At 43.1% G+C, this 20,850-nt stretch overlaps 2 protein-coding genes across 8 annotated transcripts; one reads left to right on the plus strand and one right to left on the minus strand.

Annotated features, from left to right (window-relative positions):
• The first annotated feature begins 1,270 nt into the window (after positions 1 to 1,270).
• ppp6r3 (protein phosphatase 6, regulatory subunit 3) lies at positions 1,271 to 18,927 on the plus strand. 6 transcript variants are annotated; one of them, XM_053884941.1, is made up of 27 exons: positions 1,276 to 1,310; positions 1,379 to 1,434; positions 4,700 to 4,834; positions 4,960 to 5,193; positions 5,401 to 5,587; positions 5,668 to 5,805; positions 5,878 to 5,943; positions 7,383 to 7,495; positions 7,664 to 7,777; positions 8,663 to 8,789; positions 8,874 to 9,026; positions 9,249 to 9,398; positions 9,838 to 9,902; positions 10,641 to 10,756; positions 10,870 to 10,955; positions 11,436 to 11,522; positions 12,352 to 12,449; positions 13,114 to 13,168; positions 13,406 to 13,536; positions 13,744 to 13,859; positions 13,918 to 14,134; positions 14,204 to 14,301; positions 14,466 to 14,661; positions 15,490 to 15,507; positions 16,709 to 16,768; positions 17,520 to 17,588; positions 17,822 to 18,926. In XM_053884941.1, the coding sequence occupies exons 4-27, from the start codon at positions 4,967 to 4,969 to the stop codon at positions 17,871 to 17,873; spliced, it is 2,739 nt and encodes a 912-aa protein (XP_053740916.1). In that variant the 5' UTR covers positions 1,276 to 1,310; positions 1,379 to 1,434; positions 4,700 to 4,834; positions 4,960 to 4,966; the 3' UTR covers positions 17,874 to 18,926. The 6 variants fall into 6 exon arrangements, with proteins under 6 accessions (XP_053740918.1, XP_053740920.1, XP_053740915.1 ...); XM_053884942.1 differs by having other exon boundaries at positions 1,283 to 1,310; positions 4,746 to 4,834; XM_053884943.1 differs by having other exon boundaries at positions 1,271 to 1,434; positions 12,370 to 12,449; positions 17,822 to 18,927.
• tmem170a (transmembrane protein 170A) lies at positions 18,642 to 20,129 on the minus strand. 2 transcript variants are annotated; one of them, XM_053884950.1, is made up of 3 exons: positions 19,941 to 20,129; positions 19,245 to 19,415; positions 18,642 to 19,175 (listed from the first exon to the last, which is right to left on the minus strand). In XM_053884950.1, exons 1-3 carry the CDS (start codon positions 20,053 to 20,055, stop codon positions 19,045 to 19,047), a joined length of 417 nt encoding a protein of 138 aa, XP_053740925.1. In that variant the 5' UTR covers positions 20,056 to 20,129; the 3' UTR covers positions 18,642 to 19,044. The 2 variants fall into 2 exon arrangements, with proteins under 2 accessions (XP_053740925.1, XP_053740924.1); XM_053884949.1 differs by having other exon boundaries at positions 18,642 to 19,415.
• Positions 20,130 to 20,850: the final 721 nt, after the last annotated feature.

Consider the following 20,850-nt stretch of genomic DNA (forward strand, 5'->3'; position numbering starts at 1 on the left):
TGAGTCCTGAATGGATTAAATGGGATTTGTGAGCGGCATGGGCTGAGTTGAGGGTGTCCTGTGGGAACCTCACCGGTACCACTCTCACTCTGCAGTGATGCCTTGACGCTGGAACAAGTTTGAAAATTGTCAATAATAATAATAATAATAACACATACATTTAAAGTGATCAATAACAACAAGTCAACATCACTTTGATGCTTTTTCTGTGCATTTGATTTCCACGATATATTTAAGGTGAATACAATCTAACACAGTTTAAACATATTTTTGTTCCAAATATAATGATCATATGTTAAATTGTGGCATCACGGCCTTTGAAGGTCCATTTGAAACAACCGCTTTACACCCCTTGTACTGCAGTGAGGGAGGAATCATGGTTGATGGTTCAATAACACATTTTTTTAAATGCTAAAAACTATCATCAGAAGGCTCCGACCTCTCTGTCTTTGATTTATTAGAGTCACCTATGTGTGCAGAAGGTCGAAAGAAGTTGGCTAAATATTAACAGATTCCAGTTTTGCACATTGCTAAGTCATGAAAGAAATAAAAATAAAAGAAATACTCTACTGTCACAGTCCCCTTGGCTCTTTATGATGGCGTCACTTTCAAATAAAATATTTAAATTGATCTTGAGTTCTTATCGAGGTTTTGATACTTGGTTCTACTAGTTTTTACTGTGTTTTATATTTCTGTATAACCATCTAATAGTGCTACTGTACACAAAATAATCATCAAGACCATATTGTATTATCTAGAGTTGCAGCAGCAAAATGAATTGAATGAAGGGGCACACATCTAATGATTCAATGTAATCCAATGATAAATGTGTTTTCCTAGTTTCATTATACTCAGTGCTGAACATGAGCAACCTTCCTCTGCGGTGTTTCAGTAGGGAAATGGGCGTGGCCTTGTTGTGCAGGGACGCTGGTTTTTATAACTTCACAAAATACGGGGGCGGTGCTCATAATTCTTCGTGGAATATTTTTTTCCAAATGACGGGGAATTACGATTGCTTCGTGTGTGTCCACGGCAATACGGTTGTAAATTAAAACAATACATATTATGAAATGAATTAATGCAAGCTCCGGTAAAAGTCATTAAAAACTCCTCTGCCTGTGTTGCCAAGACGGAGTCGGCGACCGTTTGGAGACGCAGGAGCCAATCAAACAACAGAAACTTCCTTAGCGTTGGAGTTGCAGCCAATTGGCTTGCAGTTGCTATTTGAGTGACAGGCACTGCAGTTGCGGTGGGGGAAGGGGTCGGTAAAGTTAACGGAACCGCCATCTTGGAAAGTGCTCTCCTACATAGTACGTTTCGCGCCTGTCAGAATCATCTTTTAAACAACGCTACATTGTTTTGCTTCATCTGTAAACAGGACTAATGGAAAGATAAGGCACATGCTGGAGGCTGGACGTCTAACAGTGTCTATCGGTAGGTACATTAACAGCTTTTAAAGGAGGTTGGTGCAGTAGAGACGATTAGCCGGCTAACGCTAGCCGCTAGCTGATAGCACACTTGGCCATCTTAACGCTTCTCTGTCACTTGAGTCCAACATGCTTGGCCACTTACACTCGGCTGCTTCCACATACTTCGAGTACTGTTCCCTAACCACGGCAATGTATCCGGCGCCTTGTATACTTGAAGCGTAAGCGCGTTTTAAATGTGATTCCACATCAACCAGGTTAGCCGACGGACGCTAACGCTGGTTGTCGACGCTAACCGGTATGTTTGTGTTGCGTAGAGAAGATTCTCTCCGGGGCCCGTCACTTCTGACTCAAGCTTCAGTCTGTTCGAGCTGTAGATGCGCGTATCATCTCCAGGTATTGATCGATATCGTCAGCTATCCCCGGCGCCTCACGTATCCGCTGCCTTTCGGCTTTTTCATTGCCGATGTTTGCCAGCAATCCCGCATTTCCGATGATTTAATGGTCTATTGGAATCTATTATTATGTTTAGAGTTTAATAATATTCTCTGTTTTTGTGGCCGGCTACATCGCCTGAGTGACTGGCTGTTATTGTTTACTGACAGCTTGCCGCCACACTTGCTTCATGACTGACAGCTGAAGTTGGATTTTCCGTCCGATTCTCCTCTTTCACCCAAAAGGCAGCTTAGCAACTATAGCCATGTCTCCGTCATTAATTCATGAGCCGAAGTCAGCTTACTAAATGTTATTATCTTAGTATACGAGCAATAGCTGGGTTTTGCAAGTGATTTCATGGGCTACTAGGATAAGTCGACTATAATCGACTGATCAATTAGTCGTGACTGCCGAGGCTCTGGGACCACCAGGACAACTAACTGTTCAAACCTCATTTTGAGCCATGGAAATGTTAGTTTCGCAACAGCATTTAACAGTGTACAAGTGTTAGCTATTTATAACACTACAGTCAAATGTGTCGCGTGCTGACAAGTTCACTTATTGTTAAGACAGTCTTGACTAGTTGGCAGTTAAATGGTTTTAATTTAACATGCAACCAGTAACTACAACAAAGTAATTACAAGTTACTACACTTTAGTCATACAGGTCCGTGTCCGCCCACCTGTACATGTCATAGGCCAACAGGTTCACCAGCAAAGCTGCCTTTCAACTGTCCTCACTTTTCTTTCACTGAGAGTTGTCTACCAAGAGGGAAGAAGGTGAAGAAGGTGGGAAGGAGAAGAAAATCTTTTTCATGTTTGGCCAAATAAGAAAATCCTGATTTAAATAAAAAAAATGAAAAAAAACTAAACAGTTAATTGCCCAGCCTTGTTTACAACACTATAATCAGACAAGTCACGCCTGTCAACCTGTATGCATCTCATGGGTTAAGATGGTTTGTGACTTGTCCTAGTCGTAAGTTGATGGTGATGTTTTCATTTCTATATTTGAGGCCATGGATCTCATCAGAATAAAATGGGGTTTTTTTTCTGTTCTTTATCATTGCAGCTTTTGCAGTTAAGCCTTTATGGCAGCCCTGTTGAGATGAATAAACAACCGAGTAAGAAAGAAGAACTGTATTCTCAATTGATTGAAGGCCAATACAATCTCATCAATTGCCTCTGTTGAATTGGCAACATATGCTTCAACATGACATGGCCTCAAACTGCGAAAGATCTTTGAGATAACTCCATTCATGAAATTGCTGGAATTGTTATTGCCTCGCGTAATCATTGTAATGTTTGTGAAAAACGAGTCATGTGTCTCTCAGACTGTAATTTCTGCTGTTGAGAGCACATTTGCTGCCGTCCACAGATTGGAGTGAGATGGAGAAAAGCTCAAGTAGTCTGGAGTAAATATGAAAAATGCTTGAGCAGTGGGGAGAGCAACGGAGAAATCAATGTGGTACTTCAAAAATGAATAGATTGAAAAGTGATTGATTGTTGCAGGCATATTTGAGTTTCTATTTGGTCAAGCTCAGAGCAGTTGCTCGGAGCAGCAAGCTTGATAAAAGTAATTTTCTGAAGTATTCCACTTAAGTTGTTGCGATGCCAGATGCAATTGATTTTGCTGCGGCAGGTGCCTGGTGTCTTCAATAAAGAAGATTCCTTTCTTTCATGTCACCAATTTGCTCTCCTGTAGAAGAAGAAGCTTTTGTCTAGTTGAAGATAAATGTCTTCTAACAGACAAAATATGTTTTGGTTAATGAGTAATGAGTTTGTTACAACTGGAAGACGCATATTAATCAAACTCAATGCGTGATTCATGAAGCCGATTTAGCTTGTTTTTCTCTGACTGCATCATTGTACTCTTGACTAAATTATACATTGATCTGATGTTTTTGTTTTGTTTTTTTAACTCCCTTGATCAGGGAAACTGTGGATAATCCCTACTGTTATTTGTTAACTTGCGAATCTAAAAGGCCATTACTAAGATAGTTGAGAACTGTATAGCTACTGTGTTGTTGTTAGGGCAGTTATTATGAACATAAACCACATCCTCTCATTTACAGTCCTCTACATTCCTAGCCATAATAAATTGCTCATATGACTGTGTCCGGAATTCAGGCAGACGATCAATATTCCGGCCAAGTGAAAAAGCACCAGCAGCGCAGGTTATTGCAGTGGAATAAAGAAAAAAAACATGGAAGGGTTCTTTAATTGGTCCAAATAAATACATTCTTTGTGTTAAACTTTTTGACCTCAATTCACTGAGATTTATGTTTCATTTTTTTCATTGAGCTGATTAAGCCAAGCTCTGGCTCCATTCCAATCTCTTGTGTTATAGAATGCTGTCAAAGGTTGCTTTTATTACCAGCCCTTATTTGCTGATTACCTTCTGCTTGTTGCTAGACGTTTCAATCCAGAGGCTTTTTTTTTTTTGAACCCCCTGTCTTCATCTTTGTCTCTGTGGAGTTTGTCACTGATTTATGCTTGTAGGGACAATTGACTGAACACTCTTGATTTTAGATGTTCTGAGTGTATAGGCCAGATGATGGCAGTTCTGAGAACCAATTTATAGTTTTAAATCCCATTTGAAGCAATGTGAGTCTCCAGAGGCGCAGCTCAACAACTGCGACAGACTTCCTGAAGGCATGTGATGTAATGGGGCTAATCTGCTATGATGTTAATGTGTTGAGGGGTCTTAGAGAGACTGAATTGTGGTTGATTGTTGGTATTTCTACTATTAAAAAAGTAACTTTGTGTCTTGGTTATATGTCTGAGTTTTATGTACTTGTTTTCCAAGTGTTTAAGAAGCAACATCTTTTTGTCTTGCAGGATTGTGTTGTTTTTAAGTTCCCCGTTGGTCTGCCTGCCTTCACAGCTGGCTAGCCTGGAATGGGCCATAACTCCCAAAGACTAGTATACACCTCTTTGTAACCTGAGCTCCACCTGGACTCCAAACTCTTTGGGGTAAGTTTGAGGAAATCTCAAATGATGTCCACGCTTGTTAAGCTACTGTGGCCAAGTTCAACGTCATGGTCACTTCCCCTTGTAGTGGAAAAACCTCAGACTCGTTTTGTTTGTGGTCACTTTAGAGCCAAGATGTTTTGGAAATTTGACCTCCATACCACGTCTCACATTGACACGCTACTGGAGAAGGAGGATTTGACTTTGACGGAGGTAATGGATGAGGATGATGTCCTGCAAGAGTGCAAGTCCCAGAACCACAAACTTGTGGACTTCCTTTTGAGACCACAATGCATGGAAGACCTGGTCACCTTCATCACACAGGAGCCCTGCACAGACGTGGACGAGAAGGTCAAATACAAGTAAGAAACCACAATGCAAAGTTAAATTCAGTTACAAATAATGCATCCATTTGCAAGGGTAAAACTGAAATTAGTTAGTGTGATTGGTATGAACATGTTTTACACTCTTTATTTTGAATCTGTTGATTTGAATAATGCAATGAGAGACCTAATCTCTGCCGGTTGCTATGCGATGTCTGTTGTATAACTGTTTGTTTTCCTTCCTAGGTATCCAAACATATCATGCGAGCTACTTACATCAGATGTGAGTCAAATTAATGACCGACTAGGGGAAGACGAAAAGCTGCTGATGAAACTATACGGCTTCCTTCAGAATGAGCCGCCTCTTAACCCACTGTTGGCTAGCTTCTTTTCCAAGGTGTTGTCCATCCTGATTGGACGCAAACCTGAGCAGGTGGGCCGGAGGCTATAATTAGAACGCTGTGTTTTGTTTTGCTGCTAAAGCAATTCTTACTCTGATGCCTCTTTCTTCAGATTGTTGACTTTTTGCGGAAGCGGGAAGATTTTGTAGATTTGATGATTAAACACATTGGGACGTCGGCCATAATGGACCTGCTGCTCAGAATGCTCACATGCATTGAACCACAACAGTTGCGACAGGATGTTCTCACTGTGAGTCAAATAAGTGTGGCGATTGTTTGCTCGAGTTGGTCTCACCGCTTCTCTTTTTCTCCCCCCCCTCAGTGGCTGAATGAAGAAAAGGTGATTCAAAGACTTGTGGACATGGTGCAACCTTCTCAAGATGAGGATGTAAGTGCTTAGCTGCTAATCTGTGAATCAAACGGCGGTGTGTGTGAATTGTTGGAAGTACAAAAGAAGGTGAATCCTTTGTACGCAGATAGCACTTGATAGGGTCTTAACATGTGGTTAAGACTGTGTGACATTCAGGGCTTCCGCCGACTGGAACGGAATGTAGCCAATCAAGAAGCGATCCAACAGAGATATACAGAAGCCAAGGAGGATGCTTTATTCATTGAATAAAGAAAGATTAAAAAAAACAAACGCTTTTCATCATTAGAAGTAAATCTCACTCCAATCTGGGGCTGTCATCATCCAGTCTGTTCCTTCAGGTACCCAGTGGTGCTCCTGTCATTTAGTTGTGTTTGGATATATATATATATATATATATATATATATATATATATATATATATATATATATTTTTTTTTTTTTTTTTTTTTTTTCCCCAACATTAAAAGACAGAAAACCGTCTTAATCATATCCTCCTCCATATTGCGTTTTCCAGTTTCCACTTCAATTCATCCCATGTACGAGATTTCATCCAAAAAATAAGGTCTTAAATCTGAAGGAATGGCGACTTTTCATTTTGCTGTGCCGTCATTTTTGCCAGATTAATTTATACCGGAAATTGTTGCATGAAAGGTCTGACACTGCGGCTTTTTTTTTATTACGATTTGTAAGTGGATAAATTGTGAGGGGAAAATGGTATAGTACATGTTGATGTACATACATGGATGAAGTGAGTTTTGGTGACATTAATCTGTGTTCATCCTGTTTGTACTACCAGTAACGCTTCAAGTGTTTTAACTGCGTGTGTGTCATCAAAGACAGGAGCCAGCTACTGTATGTTGTGACCACAGCTGAACAGCTTTGTTAATTGCAGGGTTAAAAATAATGAAATGGTTTGATGGGTGATTTGCTGGACTGTTTGAACGTAGCAAGTTTCATGGCGTCAATGGGTGGTAAACCAGTTCACTTTGAACTCTACTGCACCCTTTTGTATGCATAAACAAAAATGTCAACTCAGCTGTAACTTGAGTGATTCAATAGTTAGACTTCTTTGCATGTGCTTGGACTATGATCACCTGCATGGGGGGGTTTCAAAAGGAGAACATTGTATAGGAGAGCTCTATGCTTACCATGCTGCTTATAAGAATTGTATTTAATGCACTTTTTGAATACTCATAATGTTGTAGTTATTTTCAGTTTACTTTGTAGGTCAATTTAGTCGATGAGAAAATAGACATTATTTAGTTCAAACCTTTTGATGCCTTCTTTTCTTTGAAAGCATTCTAAAAATGGCTTATTTGTGATCTCAGATCTCGAATGTGGAAGCTCTAGTGAAGTTCTATAATTGTCCCAGCACTTTTTTTTTTTTTTTTTTTGTCCTTGTAGTATTGTTCGGCTTAAACCTGACGAATCGAAACCTTCCCTGCTGTTTTTGACAGAGACACTCCAATGCCTCCCAGTCGCTGTGTGAGATCATCAGACTGAGCAGAGACCAGATGTTCCAGGTCCAAGGCTGCTCTGAACCCGATCCTCTTCTGGCCACACTTGAAAAGTATGCCTCCCTCATGGTATTGTGCGTGTGCTCGAGAGTAGTAACCCTTAGAGGATGCCTTTTATTTGTGTTGGCCAAAGGGTGTGATTAATATTTGGACCATCTTCACACTTAAAATCATTCCTAAGTCATATTTGACCGAAGTATTTTTCTCTCATGGTTCTTCAGGCAGGAGACAGTCGAGCAGCTGCTGTCGAATATCTTCGACAAGGAGAAGAACGACTCTGCAATCGTCAGCGTTATCCAGATCCTTCTTACACTATTTGAGACGAGGAGACCGGCGTATGTTTCTCTTCTCTTTCTCATGGTTCATTAATGCTTTTGCCAACTGATAACATGATGGTAGCCTTGTGTAAGAACAATAGTCAGTTCACATTTTCAAAACAAAAGAAACTTGATTTTGAATCCTTGAATGTGAAGAAGCTAAACACTACAGTCCTTTGTGACTTGCTACACTGAGTCATGGCAGTGGAACTGTGTGTAGCAGTGTTTAAATAACGGCTAATGGCAGAAGAATAGTGGTTTATAATAACAAAACTTCTGACGGCTTAGATAAAATCTTTGGTTAACTCGAGTCATATGGGCTGTAGATTATCCATGTTTGAAAAAACATCTGCATGTGAAACGACATAGTGAAACAAACTCTCCATAATTCAAGGAATGTTGGCATGAAATTGTGATGTTTCAACATTGGTTCCTAGAACCTTTAACTTCCAGGTTAAAGTTCTTGGCAGAAAACAGAAGTGAGCTCAATTATTATGTTTTGGTGACTCAGTGCAAATGGATATACTAATCCAAACATGGTGCAGTTGTTCAGCAGGTGTCCACACCTGTAAAGCCAATTCTGTACAAAGGAATGGCAAACACTCTGAAGTGACCCGTGCTTAAGTAAATATCCCCAAACTAGAGTAGCTTCAACATTTAAGCTGACTTTTCTATAATGAAACGCTTCAGCGCTGCTGACTACGAGGTAAAAGTGATTCCCTCTCAGTCTGCACTTTGCCTGATAGCTCATTGTTGTGGGGAGTTTTCATAGCTGGAGGCAAGCTTCTGTCAGTTTTCATAAAATAGAGAATGCTGCAAATATCAGGAAATAAGGAAAATGGTATGACTTGTGTAACTGCTGAACTGGACTGGCTGTGAATCCCGACTCTGTCTCTGGTCTAGGTTTGAAGGTCATATGGAATGCCCCCCTGGGATGTCCAACCCTTTGTTCTCTGTAAACCACAGCATCTTGGAAGCAGTGAGACCTCGACTTAAAGACTTCCACCAGCTGCTACTGGAGCCCCCAAAGGTGGTGAATGGATGTTTGTTTCTTTTTACATCTTCTTTTACTCCTTTTTCTCACTCCCTTTGTGCATTTCATATTTTCCTGCAGAAGAATGTGATGAAGACCACATGGGGGGTTCTGGATCCTCCTGTGGGCAACACCAGGCTAAATGTGGTTAGACTGGTGGCCAGTCTGTTGCAGAGCAACACACACAGTATAAACACAGAACTTATTAACCTCAACACACTAGGAGTCATACTAGTAAGTATGCAATTCACAAACGTGATGAATATGTTGTGCGTTTGCTAAATCTCTGCCCATGTGTATTAATTATTGTAATTGTTTTCATGACTGTAAAATGGTCAGACCGCCTTCATTGGTGTTTGGGTGCCGCATCTTTAGATTTATTTGGGATTGAACTCGTCACTTAAGACAATGGGTTGGTTTTTTTTTTTGGCTGATAATGTGCTCACTTCTTTACAGGATATGTATTTTAAATACATCTGGAACAACTTTCTTCACATACAAGTTGAGATTTGCACTGCCATGATTCTGGCTCTGCCTCCTGCCCCCACCGACATCCAGCAAGACACTGAAAAGGAAAATGAAAGAGAGAGCATCCTCATCAAACACGTAAGATGGATGGCGTTTAATCAAATGTCCATAATGGGTTGTTTTTTGTCCTGGACTGAGAAAGTGTAAGAGGCATAGTATCATTAATTTACGTGTCAGAAGTGCTTTGTTTGGAGGGTTAAGAGCTCACAGTTTGCGAGTTGGGAGCATTTCCACAGTCAAGAATTCACCACTCCTTGACTATGCGTGTGACTTGGCGCTGAACCACAGGTCCGTCTCCATTTCAGAAGTGTCCGTGTAGCACACTATATCCAACATAAAGTACATGTGTATCCCTTTGATAACTGAACAACTTTACTGGACGAGTGGCGTCTAAACTGATAGTAGTGTGAAGACAATCTTGGGACTGTTTCACTTCCTGATGTGCGAGCTCATAAAAATGCCTGGATCATAGTTGCTATCGTGTTTTCAGTCATAATATTTGTTTCTGTCTCCACAGCTCTTTCAAAAGTGCCAGTTTATTAAGAGAATCGTTGATGCCTGGAGCTCCAATGAAAAAGAACAGTGAGTGGCTATTTATTCAGTAGACATTTAGTCAATATAAAACAGATGGATGTCAGAACATTAAAGAACCCATCCACCAACTGAAGTGAGGTTATTCCAGACATCATTTTATGATGAAGTGTCAAAGCAAATGAATGAATTTTGAATGACTTCCTTCACTGCTTAAGTGAATTATTGCCACACGCGTTGCGACGTGCGCTGTGTGGAACAATTGGCTGTTTAGAGGTGCTATGCATTGGCTTGAAGGATGCAAGTGTTTTGTCATGGGAAAAGTAACAGAAAGAGAGAGCCTTCATTTCGAAGTCCAGCGTAATCCATGCTTTTATACACGCAGTAAACGGCTGACGCACCCAGCTGGGGCAAAAGTTCAGTATTGGTGTCAAGTTGATGCAGTTTTGTTTCATTTCATAGTCGTATCTGTTAATAGTCGTTTCAAAAAGGGCTTTGAGTGATGGACGATTTTGATGGACATGCTTTGATTTCGTTCCACTGACAAGCAGCCTTATTTAACAGGATTTCATTCAAAGCATGCATTTCATCAAGTGAGTGTGTCATGTCTATACCATTGAAGAACTGCTGTGCGTGAAAGATCATTCCTAAATTTGTTTACTTTACATCACCAATCACAAATGCTGAATTCAAGCTACAAAATGAAGTAGAAACACTATTCTCCCAGCCTCTTTTGGAGTCTATAATCATTTGGAAAGGAATTAAATAGTCATGTGTCTGTGTATTTAGGTCGGAAGGCGGACGGCGACGGGGCTACATGGGTCACCTCACAAGAATAGCAAACTCAATAGTACATAATTGTGACAAAGGTCCAAACGGATCCCAGATACAACAGCATATCTCTGGTAAGTCAAAAATCCCATCACGCGTTCCTTAGTTCCTCCTTCCCAATGCCTGTCGTCTGTGTTTTTCACAGCAGAGAACTGTGATTAATTTTTCATTCATGTCTCTGTCACAGAGCTCCCAGCAGCAGAAAGAGAGGGATGGGAGGCCTTTATTTCAGGGCAGCTGGCTGACACAAACAAGAGAAACACTGTTGACCTGGTGAGTGGCCTTAGCACCAGTTCTTTAACCCAATTATACCAGACAAGCCACCAGACATGAGGTCAATGTGATAAGTAACTGAAAGGTTTTCTATGCAGCCAACTCTTACAGAATAACCCTGTATTTGTGGCATTTTAAATTCTTACTTCGCCATATGGCTAATTGATGTGTAAAGAAAAAAGTCTTCCCATATTTGTCAGCAGGGTGTGCTATTGAGTTGTGCATATTTCCAGATGTTTTAACTCCTGAACTTGAACAGATGTTTACTGTTATGAATATTCTTTATTTAAATTTGTTGTGTAGTCATGTAACAACGGTTTATAGTTATATGCCACTGGCTTATACCAGATTAGTTCCTTTAAGTCGTCTTGCTCGAGATGGTTTCTCATCAGAATCTGCTAAACCCTTGACTATGTGTTGCACAGAATAGTGAATGAGACATGAAACTAATAAGGGTTTGTTTGGACTCGTTTCCTTCAGGTGAACACGCATCACATCCATTCTTCGAGCGACGACGAGGTAGATTTTAAAGACAACAGCTTCCATCAGGACTCTTCTCTACAACAAGTAAGACCATCAGAACACAAACAGACACATCGATTGCAGGTCAAGTTTTGTAAACAAAGCCAAGTCAAAGCTTAAACATCTACATGCGAGCAGGATGCATCAGTCTAAAGTATATTCACTGTAGCACCAAGCTTTTTTAAGAAGAGACTTTCTATCTTGTGGCTCTGCCACAGTGATTCCAGCCACATTTTCTATGCACGATAGATGAACAGTTCTCCAGCTTCTCAAAGTAATGCATCAAGCACTGAAAATGTCAATATGTAACTGCTCTCACTAGGTGTGTGAACACTTACATTCACACAAATTAACCTTTGAACGACTAATGCTTGCAGATCAATACCTTTTACTTTAGGCTGCTTAATGATTTATCTGAGTAATTGCATGCTCATTAACACATTCATTATTCTGTACATGATATGACCTGTCAGCTAATGATTTGTATTTTCTGTGAAGTTGGGCTGCACAAGATACGGATGCAATACTTGAGCTTTACAGGGTGCTGCTATCACCTTGTTTGGCTTTAAGTTGACAGTTTTACTGAGGTCATCAGGATAAGTGGCTGAGTCGCTATACTTACAGAGCATTTTGATTTAATGCTAAAAATGTAATGTGTTAAAATCTCTATCACTCCTCAAAATGTAGTAAATAATGTTATATATATACTTTATATGTAAACCTTGGCCAGTATGGAACTTGTTGCCTTGAAACTCTGCAGCTCCTTGTAGTGTCTCCTGGTTCGTTGTGCAGCCCCACTGTGAAGTGAATGTCCACCTGTGTGTAGAGCTAAGATTATATCATTATCTATATCATTGGTCCTGGGCTTTGCCAGGCCTTTTCTGATTATCAGATGCAACAAATGACGTCCAATTTTATTGAGCAGTTCGGCTTCAATGATGAAGAGTTTGCTGATCAGGACGATGTTGTGGAGTGAGTACTTACTGCGCATGACCCGACTTGTTTTCTAGATGACACTTCAAAACACACAAGGACAAGACACCAGTGATATGAAGCCAGAACACTGTGTGAGAATGGCACTGTCTCGGTGATAATTGTCATGTTTTCCCATGCCACACCTTCAAAACAATTTACAGAAAACAACCAACTATATTTTAAAAGTTCATTTCGAATTAGTTGTGCCAGATTAATGGATTTAAAATACATGACTGGCTTTAATGCTGTTGGTGTCTTGTTTTTGGTACCCAATATTTAGAGCCTTGACAGCCACCTCAGTGACTTAAGTGTTTTATAGTCCCAATGCCTCTTAAGCAAATAGACGGTGAATTTGTATGTGTATCTTAATGGGCATTCTAGAAAATTGTAAACGTAACCACCCCACTATGATACCCTTGTTCTGATGCACAGAAGAACAAAGAGGGGGGTCTGAAAAAAAAACATGGTTACTGTGGATTCAAACTTGACAAACGCATCGGCGCAGTATTCAGTTTTTAGATTTCATGGTGCAGCTTTTAGTGGAGCTAACGTGTCTGCAGTATCTCTTATCGCCCCCATGTGAAATGTGTGTTCTGCTTCTTCAAATGCGGATGCCTAACGTGTCTAACTGAACTAATCTCTGTTCTCTTTAACATTGCAGTATTCCCTTTGATAGAATATCAGACATCAATTTTTCACTGAATACAAATGAAAGTGTAAGTACTTTGACTGTTCATCTCTGACTGTATGAGTGTTGAGCAGCATGTATTTAAGTGGCCACGCTCTTTAGGACCATGAATGTGGGATGGAAAACCATTTGATTCACCAAGACCACACCATTAATGGTTGTCAGGCCGAGTCTAATTGTTTTCTGTATCAGATAGAATTGGCTGTTATTAGACATTGTTGTTGTCTTGTGTCAGTGGGTCTAATGGTGTTTGTTGCTTTCACAGGCCAATATAGCTCTGTTTGAGGCTCGGTGTAAGGAAAAAATCCAGCAGTTTGAAGATCCTGGTTCAGACGAGGAGGATATTTGGGAGGAAAAAGATGTCACTTTTGCACCAGAGGCACAGAGGCGCTCCAGGTGAGCTTGGATGGTGAAGCTCACCGCCAGTGACGATTATTCATTTCAACCCACATGAAGTCAAAACTCTGGTCGCCTGCTGGTTTCATAACTTCTAATGCTGACTTCCGTCAGTGTCAACCACAGATCCTTTCCTGATGTTGTTCTGCACTGCTTCATGCTTTTGTTCTCGGCTCCTTTGATAGCAATGATTTTGTCCTATCGCAGGAGTTCTGGGAGCACAGACAGTGAAGAAAGCACAGACTCCGAAGAGGAAGATGTCAAAAGAGACGCCTTTGAAGCGTCCAACAGCGGTACTGATGATAGGATGGAAGTTGATGCAGGTTTGTCGTCAGGTAGAAGGTCTCCTAAACTTTCTCTAACCGAGGCAAAACATTTCAGGGCCTGTGTGGACGGCTACGTTTGACGACATCCCCATGGACACTGGCACCTCGACCGCCGTGGCCTCCAGCCCCAATGACGCCGCCACCCCCTCTCCTCTGTCCCCGTCTGCCACCTCCACCGAAGCGCTACCAGATGCTGCTTGGAGCTCCACTCCTCCGACAACATCCAACTCTGAAACCGGCTGGGCGGACTTCTCGAACTTCACCCCCGTCAGGTAACTTTTAGCACACGTTTGTCAAGGTCGGGCCTCGGATCGGCTTGATAAGCATTTCATCTCTTTCAGTCCCAAAGATCCACTGAGATGCAACTCTCCTGTCGCCATGGAGACCAACATAGAATCAAGTGATCCTTTGGGTGTCAATGCACCAATGCAGTCAGAAGGTAAGAGAAAGCTCTTGGTGCTGCACCACTGGTCTTCCATTGAAGCAGTGTTGCACTGAACTGGTATCATTAGACTCTTATTTTCTTCTCTGTATTAGCTTGGTTTTTATTCCGCTCGTCTCACGTCTGTCGGTTGATGCTCCTCCGTCTCGCTGCTCTTCCAGATTGCGACGGTTGGCTGGACACCGAAGCGGTTTCTCCCTCATCCAACTGCGCCAGCGACTGTCACAGGCCTAAAGCAGAGGAGGAGAGCACGTGCCACGAGCAGCGCAGCATCACAGAGACGGTCATTAACGGCTCCATGAAAGAAACCGTCAGCCTGACAGTGGACGCCAAGACTGAAACGGCCGTCTTTAAGAGGTCAGATAACTGGGTGCTTTGCTCAAGGAATACTCGGTCAAGCAAAAATACTAAATAATGGTCGCAAACTTTAACTTAAGCTCCTTAATCGCTCCTGGTAAGCCAGTGTTGATTTCATGCTCTGATCTATGAGCCCGGAATATGACGTCCATGTCACATAAACATCCATGTGTGTTCAAAAGTGACGAACCTCTTGACGATGTGGTGCAAATGAGTCATGCATAAGTTCGTCCTGGTCTATGTTGCTCAATAATTCAAGAGGTTAAAGCCATCCGTCATTGCATCAAGACCACCCCCCAACACTGTGGATGCCCCTCTGTTGTCACCCAAACCCAAGCGAGCTGCTGTGCGCAGTGGTCAGTATCTGACATGAGGAAGGAAAAGCAATGAAACCAGTCCGCTGGGTGGATGACTGACAGAGCTCACCTGCGGTTCAGTGTTGCTGACAAAAGCAGGCTGTTGTCTTGGAAACGGTCACAAAGCCTGTCCAGGCCTCGTCAGGTGTCACTGCTTTTCCTTCCACGAGAGCGGCGCCACTAGTCGGGGGCGGGGCGTGACACAGTGTTGGGCTCCCGATCATAACGTTCTGCCTCATGATCCGCTCCAGTTGCTCACTGAAGACAGAACTGCAGTTGCCTGCACTTGGATCACATCGTCTCTGTGTCCAGCAGTCGTCCTCTGTCCCGTCTGCTCGTTGATGCTGCCAGATTTCTGTCTTACTAAACTGACTTGTCTTCAGAACCGAGTGACACTTACAACCTGAGTTTCCCCTCCTCTCTCTCTCTCTCTCTCTCTCTTGCTGTGCGTTGTGGGTGTGGTCTTCTTCAGAGTGTTGAAATCATATCGGTATGTACAGCCAATCAGAGATCAGCCTGCAGCCGTGGTGTAGTCTTACTGTCACGTCAACCACCAACTTTTCTTTCCCAGTTTTTTGACCTTTTGATTATTATTTTAGCTCCTTCTTTGTTTACTTCATGTCCATTCTGCATGTCTTTCTACCAAAGGTGTTGTCAAAGTGCAGTTTCTGGAAGGTTCATCTTTCGATTAGCTCTCTTCCCTCGTCTTTTACTCCAGTCAACACAGGTTTCAGTGAGTCAGAGCAGGATGTTTGACCTAAGTCCTGAATGTATTTGAGTCGTGGCACCAGCTCAGTTTATCGCCCGTTTTACCGAATTTTCATCCTGTTAAGACGTGTTTTCAATCATCCCTTTATTTCCTGCTGAACAGAGTGGCGGTCAACCGACTAGTGGTGTGCGCACTTGAGTGGTTTGTCTTCACTGTGTGACAGACACAAGTCAGCGACCGATACACAGGGTGTTTCAGCTCCAATGACACATAATGTTTGATAATACTTGGGCATCTCACCCTAACACCAACCACTCTTGACACTTGGCTTCACCCCACAGATGTGTGTGGCTCATCCGCAGCGAGTTCATAACTCGAAACAAGCCCAGCTTTACCAGCAACCCAGCTTTTAAAAAAGTGAAATATATTTAGTTTATTAAATCAGTTTTAATCAATGGAGGATATCCCATCTGGTCCCCATGGAGCATGACTCTAGCGCCCTCTGCGGTCTTATTTTTTTTTTTGCCACAAATGGTTCAACTGTTCCCCTACTGATGTGCACATCCCTAAAATCCCGCTCTTTGTCTGAGACTGAATGGATTTGCTCGTCCTTTTGCATAGATCATCATGGTTTGGTGGTTCTCTGCGACAAAGCAAGACTGACGGCTGACAATCTATTTTGGTCCAATCTGTGCGAAATAGCTCACAGGCTCGTCCGGCGACTGCCGACTCGGCTGTCCTTCAACCGAGCAAAACGAGCCCCTGCTAGCGAACCAGGCAAAAGCTGTTGACTTTCTCCATTTGCTGTACATTTTTCTGCTCCTCCCTGTGCGCCTCTCTGTCACCTTTTGATTTCTGGTGTTGTCCGTCCACTCTGCATGCGTCACCCTTCACATCCCTACGTGCCATCCTCGTCTCTGTGGCAGGAGTCGGCATTGGAGCTGCAGCCTGCGCTTAATGAGTCATTGTGTTTGTGTTGCAGCGATGAAGAGAAAAGTGCATGTTCGGAGCTACAGGCCGACGGCAGCTGCACCAAAGCAGGGTCAGGAAACCATCAGTCCTCCTCTCCACTCTCACTCTTCCTCTTCATATCTTCGCCTTGACCTCTTTCCTCCACCCTGATACACTGGTGCATCATGGCAGTGACCACTACTGTCCCATAAAGCCTGACTCTTGCTGCCACTCTCACACCACCAGTGTAGCTGTGATTCCCCAATGTAACTGTAAATGTTTCAAGCGGGATGTGTAACTTGTTTGGAAGCAGCAAAGTTGACCTCATCGGTGGGCGTCAGTCACAGCTGCAAAACACATCAACCAATACTTGGTCCACACCAAATGCTTCCGACACCTGCTGGATTGTTGGATGAAAACAGTTGCTTGTCGGTGTGTTCTTGACTCCCGCCTCCCCCCTCACTGAAGTTGGGCCTTCAGCTTTTATGAACCGAGGTTCTGAGAATCCTGAACAGTATTGGTTCCAGAATTAAAGCCATGCTGGTGTGAAAGCTGTCAGTCTTCTCCACCCTGCCTGCACTCTCTTCTTCACCTGCTGGAGGCTGGCGCTCTCTGTGCTGCTCCATTTTGCTAATCTTTATTCATTTATACTTGTTTGTTCCTCATTCATCCCGAACTGAAGCAGTTACCTGCCAAAAATATACTGCAGAAGAAACAGCTGCTTAAGGAAATGCATTGAAACACTGAAGTTTGAAACACTTGCAGTTAGAAACATAATCAGAACTCTGAGGCTCATGATCAACATTTCCGTTGTAACTGGTCCTTCTCTCTGGTCCTGGTAGTCCTGACAAGTGCGAGTCACCGGTGGAGCTCCCCAACGGTCCTCACGAAAAAGCTCTCGAAGACGCCAAGTGAGTCTGACCGCCTCTTCCGTCCATAATGATCGTTTGATAAGCAGAAACATTTGGATGGGATGTCTGTGAAATACTGAAGGAGTTAACTCTTCACTCAGAGAAACGTGTTTTGTCTCAGAAGTGTTTCTGTTCAGCTGTGCATGGACTTGGTTAAAGCGTCACCAAACTGCAGTTGCACGTTTTAGCCAGTAGATGGTGGCAGTGAGGTAACCACCTCCTGTCTCTCTCAGGTCGGACCAGACGGCTGCACCTTCAGAACCGGTGGTGAACGGGCCGGCATGAGGGCGCCAGTGCCCTCCCGCCCCACCTCGGCCAATCCAGTCTGCCAGGCAGCGGCCTCCTCCTGACCAAACAGCAGGGGTCACCGCTCCGAGCTGAACCAATCACACCCCTCCACAGAGACCAGCAGCGTTCCTATTGGCTCCTCACTGACGGACACGTGTACAGGAATACTCCGGAGAACTGAGAGGACGAAGCCCAGATTTTTGCTTTCTGCATTTGTTTATATTCTATTGTTCCTATGCGGTGATCTGATATCTTACGAGTCATGTCGCTATAGTTAAAGAAATGATTGTATGAATTAAATATTTTATATAAAGACAAACGCATCACCAGGACGTCTGGAAGGATGTCTGCTCCGTCCCGTCTCGTGCAGCGGAGAAATCGCCCCCGAATCACCCGACCAGTCGCGGTTCTGAGTTCTGTTCGTGCCAAAGTGTTTCCACTCTCTGCCGAATACCAGTCCTTGTTGCCGTGACGATGCAGAATGGTTTTTATTTTTTTTTTCTTTCATATCTTCTCTGACTTTGAGGAGTTTATGTTCTGAACGTCCTGCACAGGGACAGAATTCAGTCATTTCATTTTCACAGTTCTTGAAAAGAGGTTTTAGCGGATTAAATGACAAAATTCTGGTTCTTTCATTGAGTAAAAGACGACTGAGTTACGAGGTCTTGGCTGAGTTTAAGATGAGTCGCCGCATCGGTGGGATGTAACAGATTCAAGCTGAAAATGAAGAACCCAGGCTCAAAGTAGAAGTGACCTTCAATGTAGTTGGTTTGAACAACTTTAATTCCAGTGTGGAACAGACATTCTAGTAAAAATAGATTCACTTAATCCTCGGCTGTGACTGACTCAGAAGTGAGAGGAACCAGTGTGCGACATCTAAAAACACCAACTTAAAATCATAAATAAATTGCAGATAAATACATTCATAGCTTCCTAATAGTTCATCACCCGCCGATGATGGAACACTGTGCGACCTGACCGTTTCCAGAGCTCATGTTCCAGGAACCACAGCATCTTTGATTTGTATTAGAGTCCGGAGCGCTGAGGAGAGGTTAGAAAATTAAGGCCAGAAGAAAAGTTGCATAAAAGTTGGCTCTTCTTCCAAGAAGTGTTTCCTCTTTCAGCTTCAGGAATGTGGAAACAAGAAGTCTGGCTGAGGGGTTTGGTGCTAGAGCGTGGCCAGGACTCTGAAGAAGGAGATGGTGAGCACACAAAAGGACTGTCCGACTCCAAAAACCAGAGCCTCCAAAGGGATCATCTTCTTCCCGGCAGCCTTGTAGACCCCGGCGATGGCGGCACCTGAAACACGAAAGATAGCAAGGCAGCAAGGATGGGCATTGGACTGATGTCGGAGGGAACGTGACTCACTGGTGAGGACGCCGCCGCACACCGGCCCCACGATGCTCATCAGCATGATGGCGATGGGCATGAAGCGAGCCACTTTGTGCTGCCTCAGCGTGGCCAGGGCCAGCAGCGCTGCAGGCAGGTGGAAGATGACGGACGAGACCGTGGCCCACAGGAACACGCCGTACCACATCTCTGGAAAGGCAGTTCAGTTGCACACAAAAGCATTTCATAAGTCCTTTAAAAACGACGCTCTAAATGCATCAAAATTCCAGCCGTTCACCGTGTTGAGCTTGATAAAAGCTCCATTTATCACTGACCTTTGATCTTGTTCACGAGTCCACACCACACAAAGGACGCTTGTGAGCGCCATATAATCCGGTATTTATTGTTCACATTAGGTTGTGCACGCTCCACTTCTATCACTTCAACACGTGCAAACATGCGTTTAAACTTTTATAAGTTCAACGTTTGAGTTGAAGGGAAAATCCTGGCCACAAACTTCAGTCGTATAATGTTCTGACGCTGCAGTGACGCGCTAGCTCCGCGTTAGCAACCTAGCTTGCCTGCCAACTCTGCGGCTCGACCCACCTGCTCATGAGACTCACCCTGCCCACAAACACTGCGGTGATGTTGGCCACCAGTCAGACGCGGGAGTCCATCTTCATTTAGACGGAACTCGGAGGATGCTAACGACAACGGGCTAACTAGCAGGCTCACCCGAGAAGTCGCTTAGCGACGTGTCGTTTCCCCGGAACGTGGCGTTCTTCCTCGGAACCAGGTTCAGACCCATGATTTGCTGGAACAGGCCCACGTCGGGGTACCTTTCCGGCATGGTTCCCGGAGAATCCAGCCTGGGCCCTGGAGGAGCAGCAGGTCCGCTGTAAACAAACCTGGGTGACGTCACCGGTCGAGCTACGTCATCACCCGACGCCACGACGCACCATTCACAAATGCACGATTAATAAAATAATTATGGAAATAACAATAATTAAAGGTGGTCTACGATGTATATAATTAATATATAATATTCTACCTAAAAAATACTGAATTTATCGACCAACTTTTTCATTTGTGTTGCATCAACATAGACGCCTCTAGTGGACCAAACTTGCAGAGTAAACACAATCGTAAATATAACATTTACACAACAGATGATTAAACAGCTTGTGCGATATTAATGAGTTAAAATGACATATCCATCGCGCTTTTATTGCGCTTTTGTGAAATCACGGGGGCAGCAGCTGCAGTGAAGAGGTCCAGACTTGGCTTGGTTCTGTTCCTGGGCCTGGAACATCTAAGTAGGGGAGAAGGTCCAGGACTTATCCTGGAAATATCTCCGTCGATTTTCCTAAATCAGTTCTTATTTTAACTGCCCTCATCATCTTCTCCTCATAATCCATTCGTTGTCCTTCACCAATTGCATTGCATGAATTCAAACGTTGAATATGAAAGTTTCTATCGTCGAAAGTCGAAAACGATCGTGTAAAATAAAAATGCTTTGATGTAAAAGACTCAGAGGATCCAAATCAAAAGGTGATTACTCGACTAAACGCAACTTGTTACCGCAGTAATGCGCGTGAAGGTGGTATTTGGTTGGTCCAGGAGTGAAGTGAAACAAATCAAACTC

The sequence above is a fragment of the Synchiropus splendidus genome, chromosome 14 (assembly GCF_027744825.2).
Source record: "Synchiropus splendidus isolate RoL2022-P1 chromosome 14, RoL_Sspl_1.0, whole genome shotgun sequence".
NCBI classification, from domain to species: domain Eukaryota; kingdom Metazoa; phylum Chordata; class Actinopteri; order Syngnathiformes; family Callionymidae; genus Synchiropus; species Synchiropus splendidus.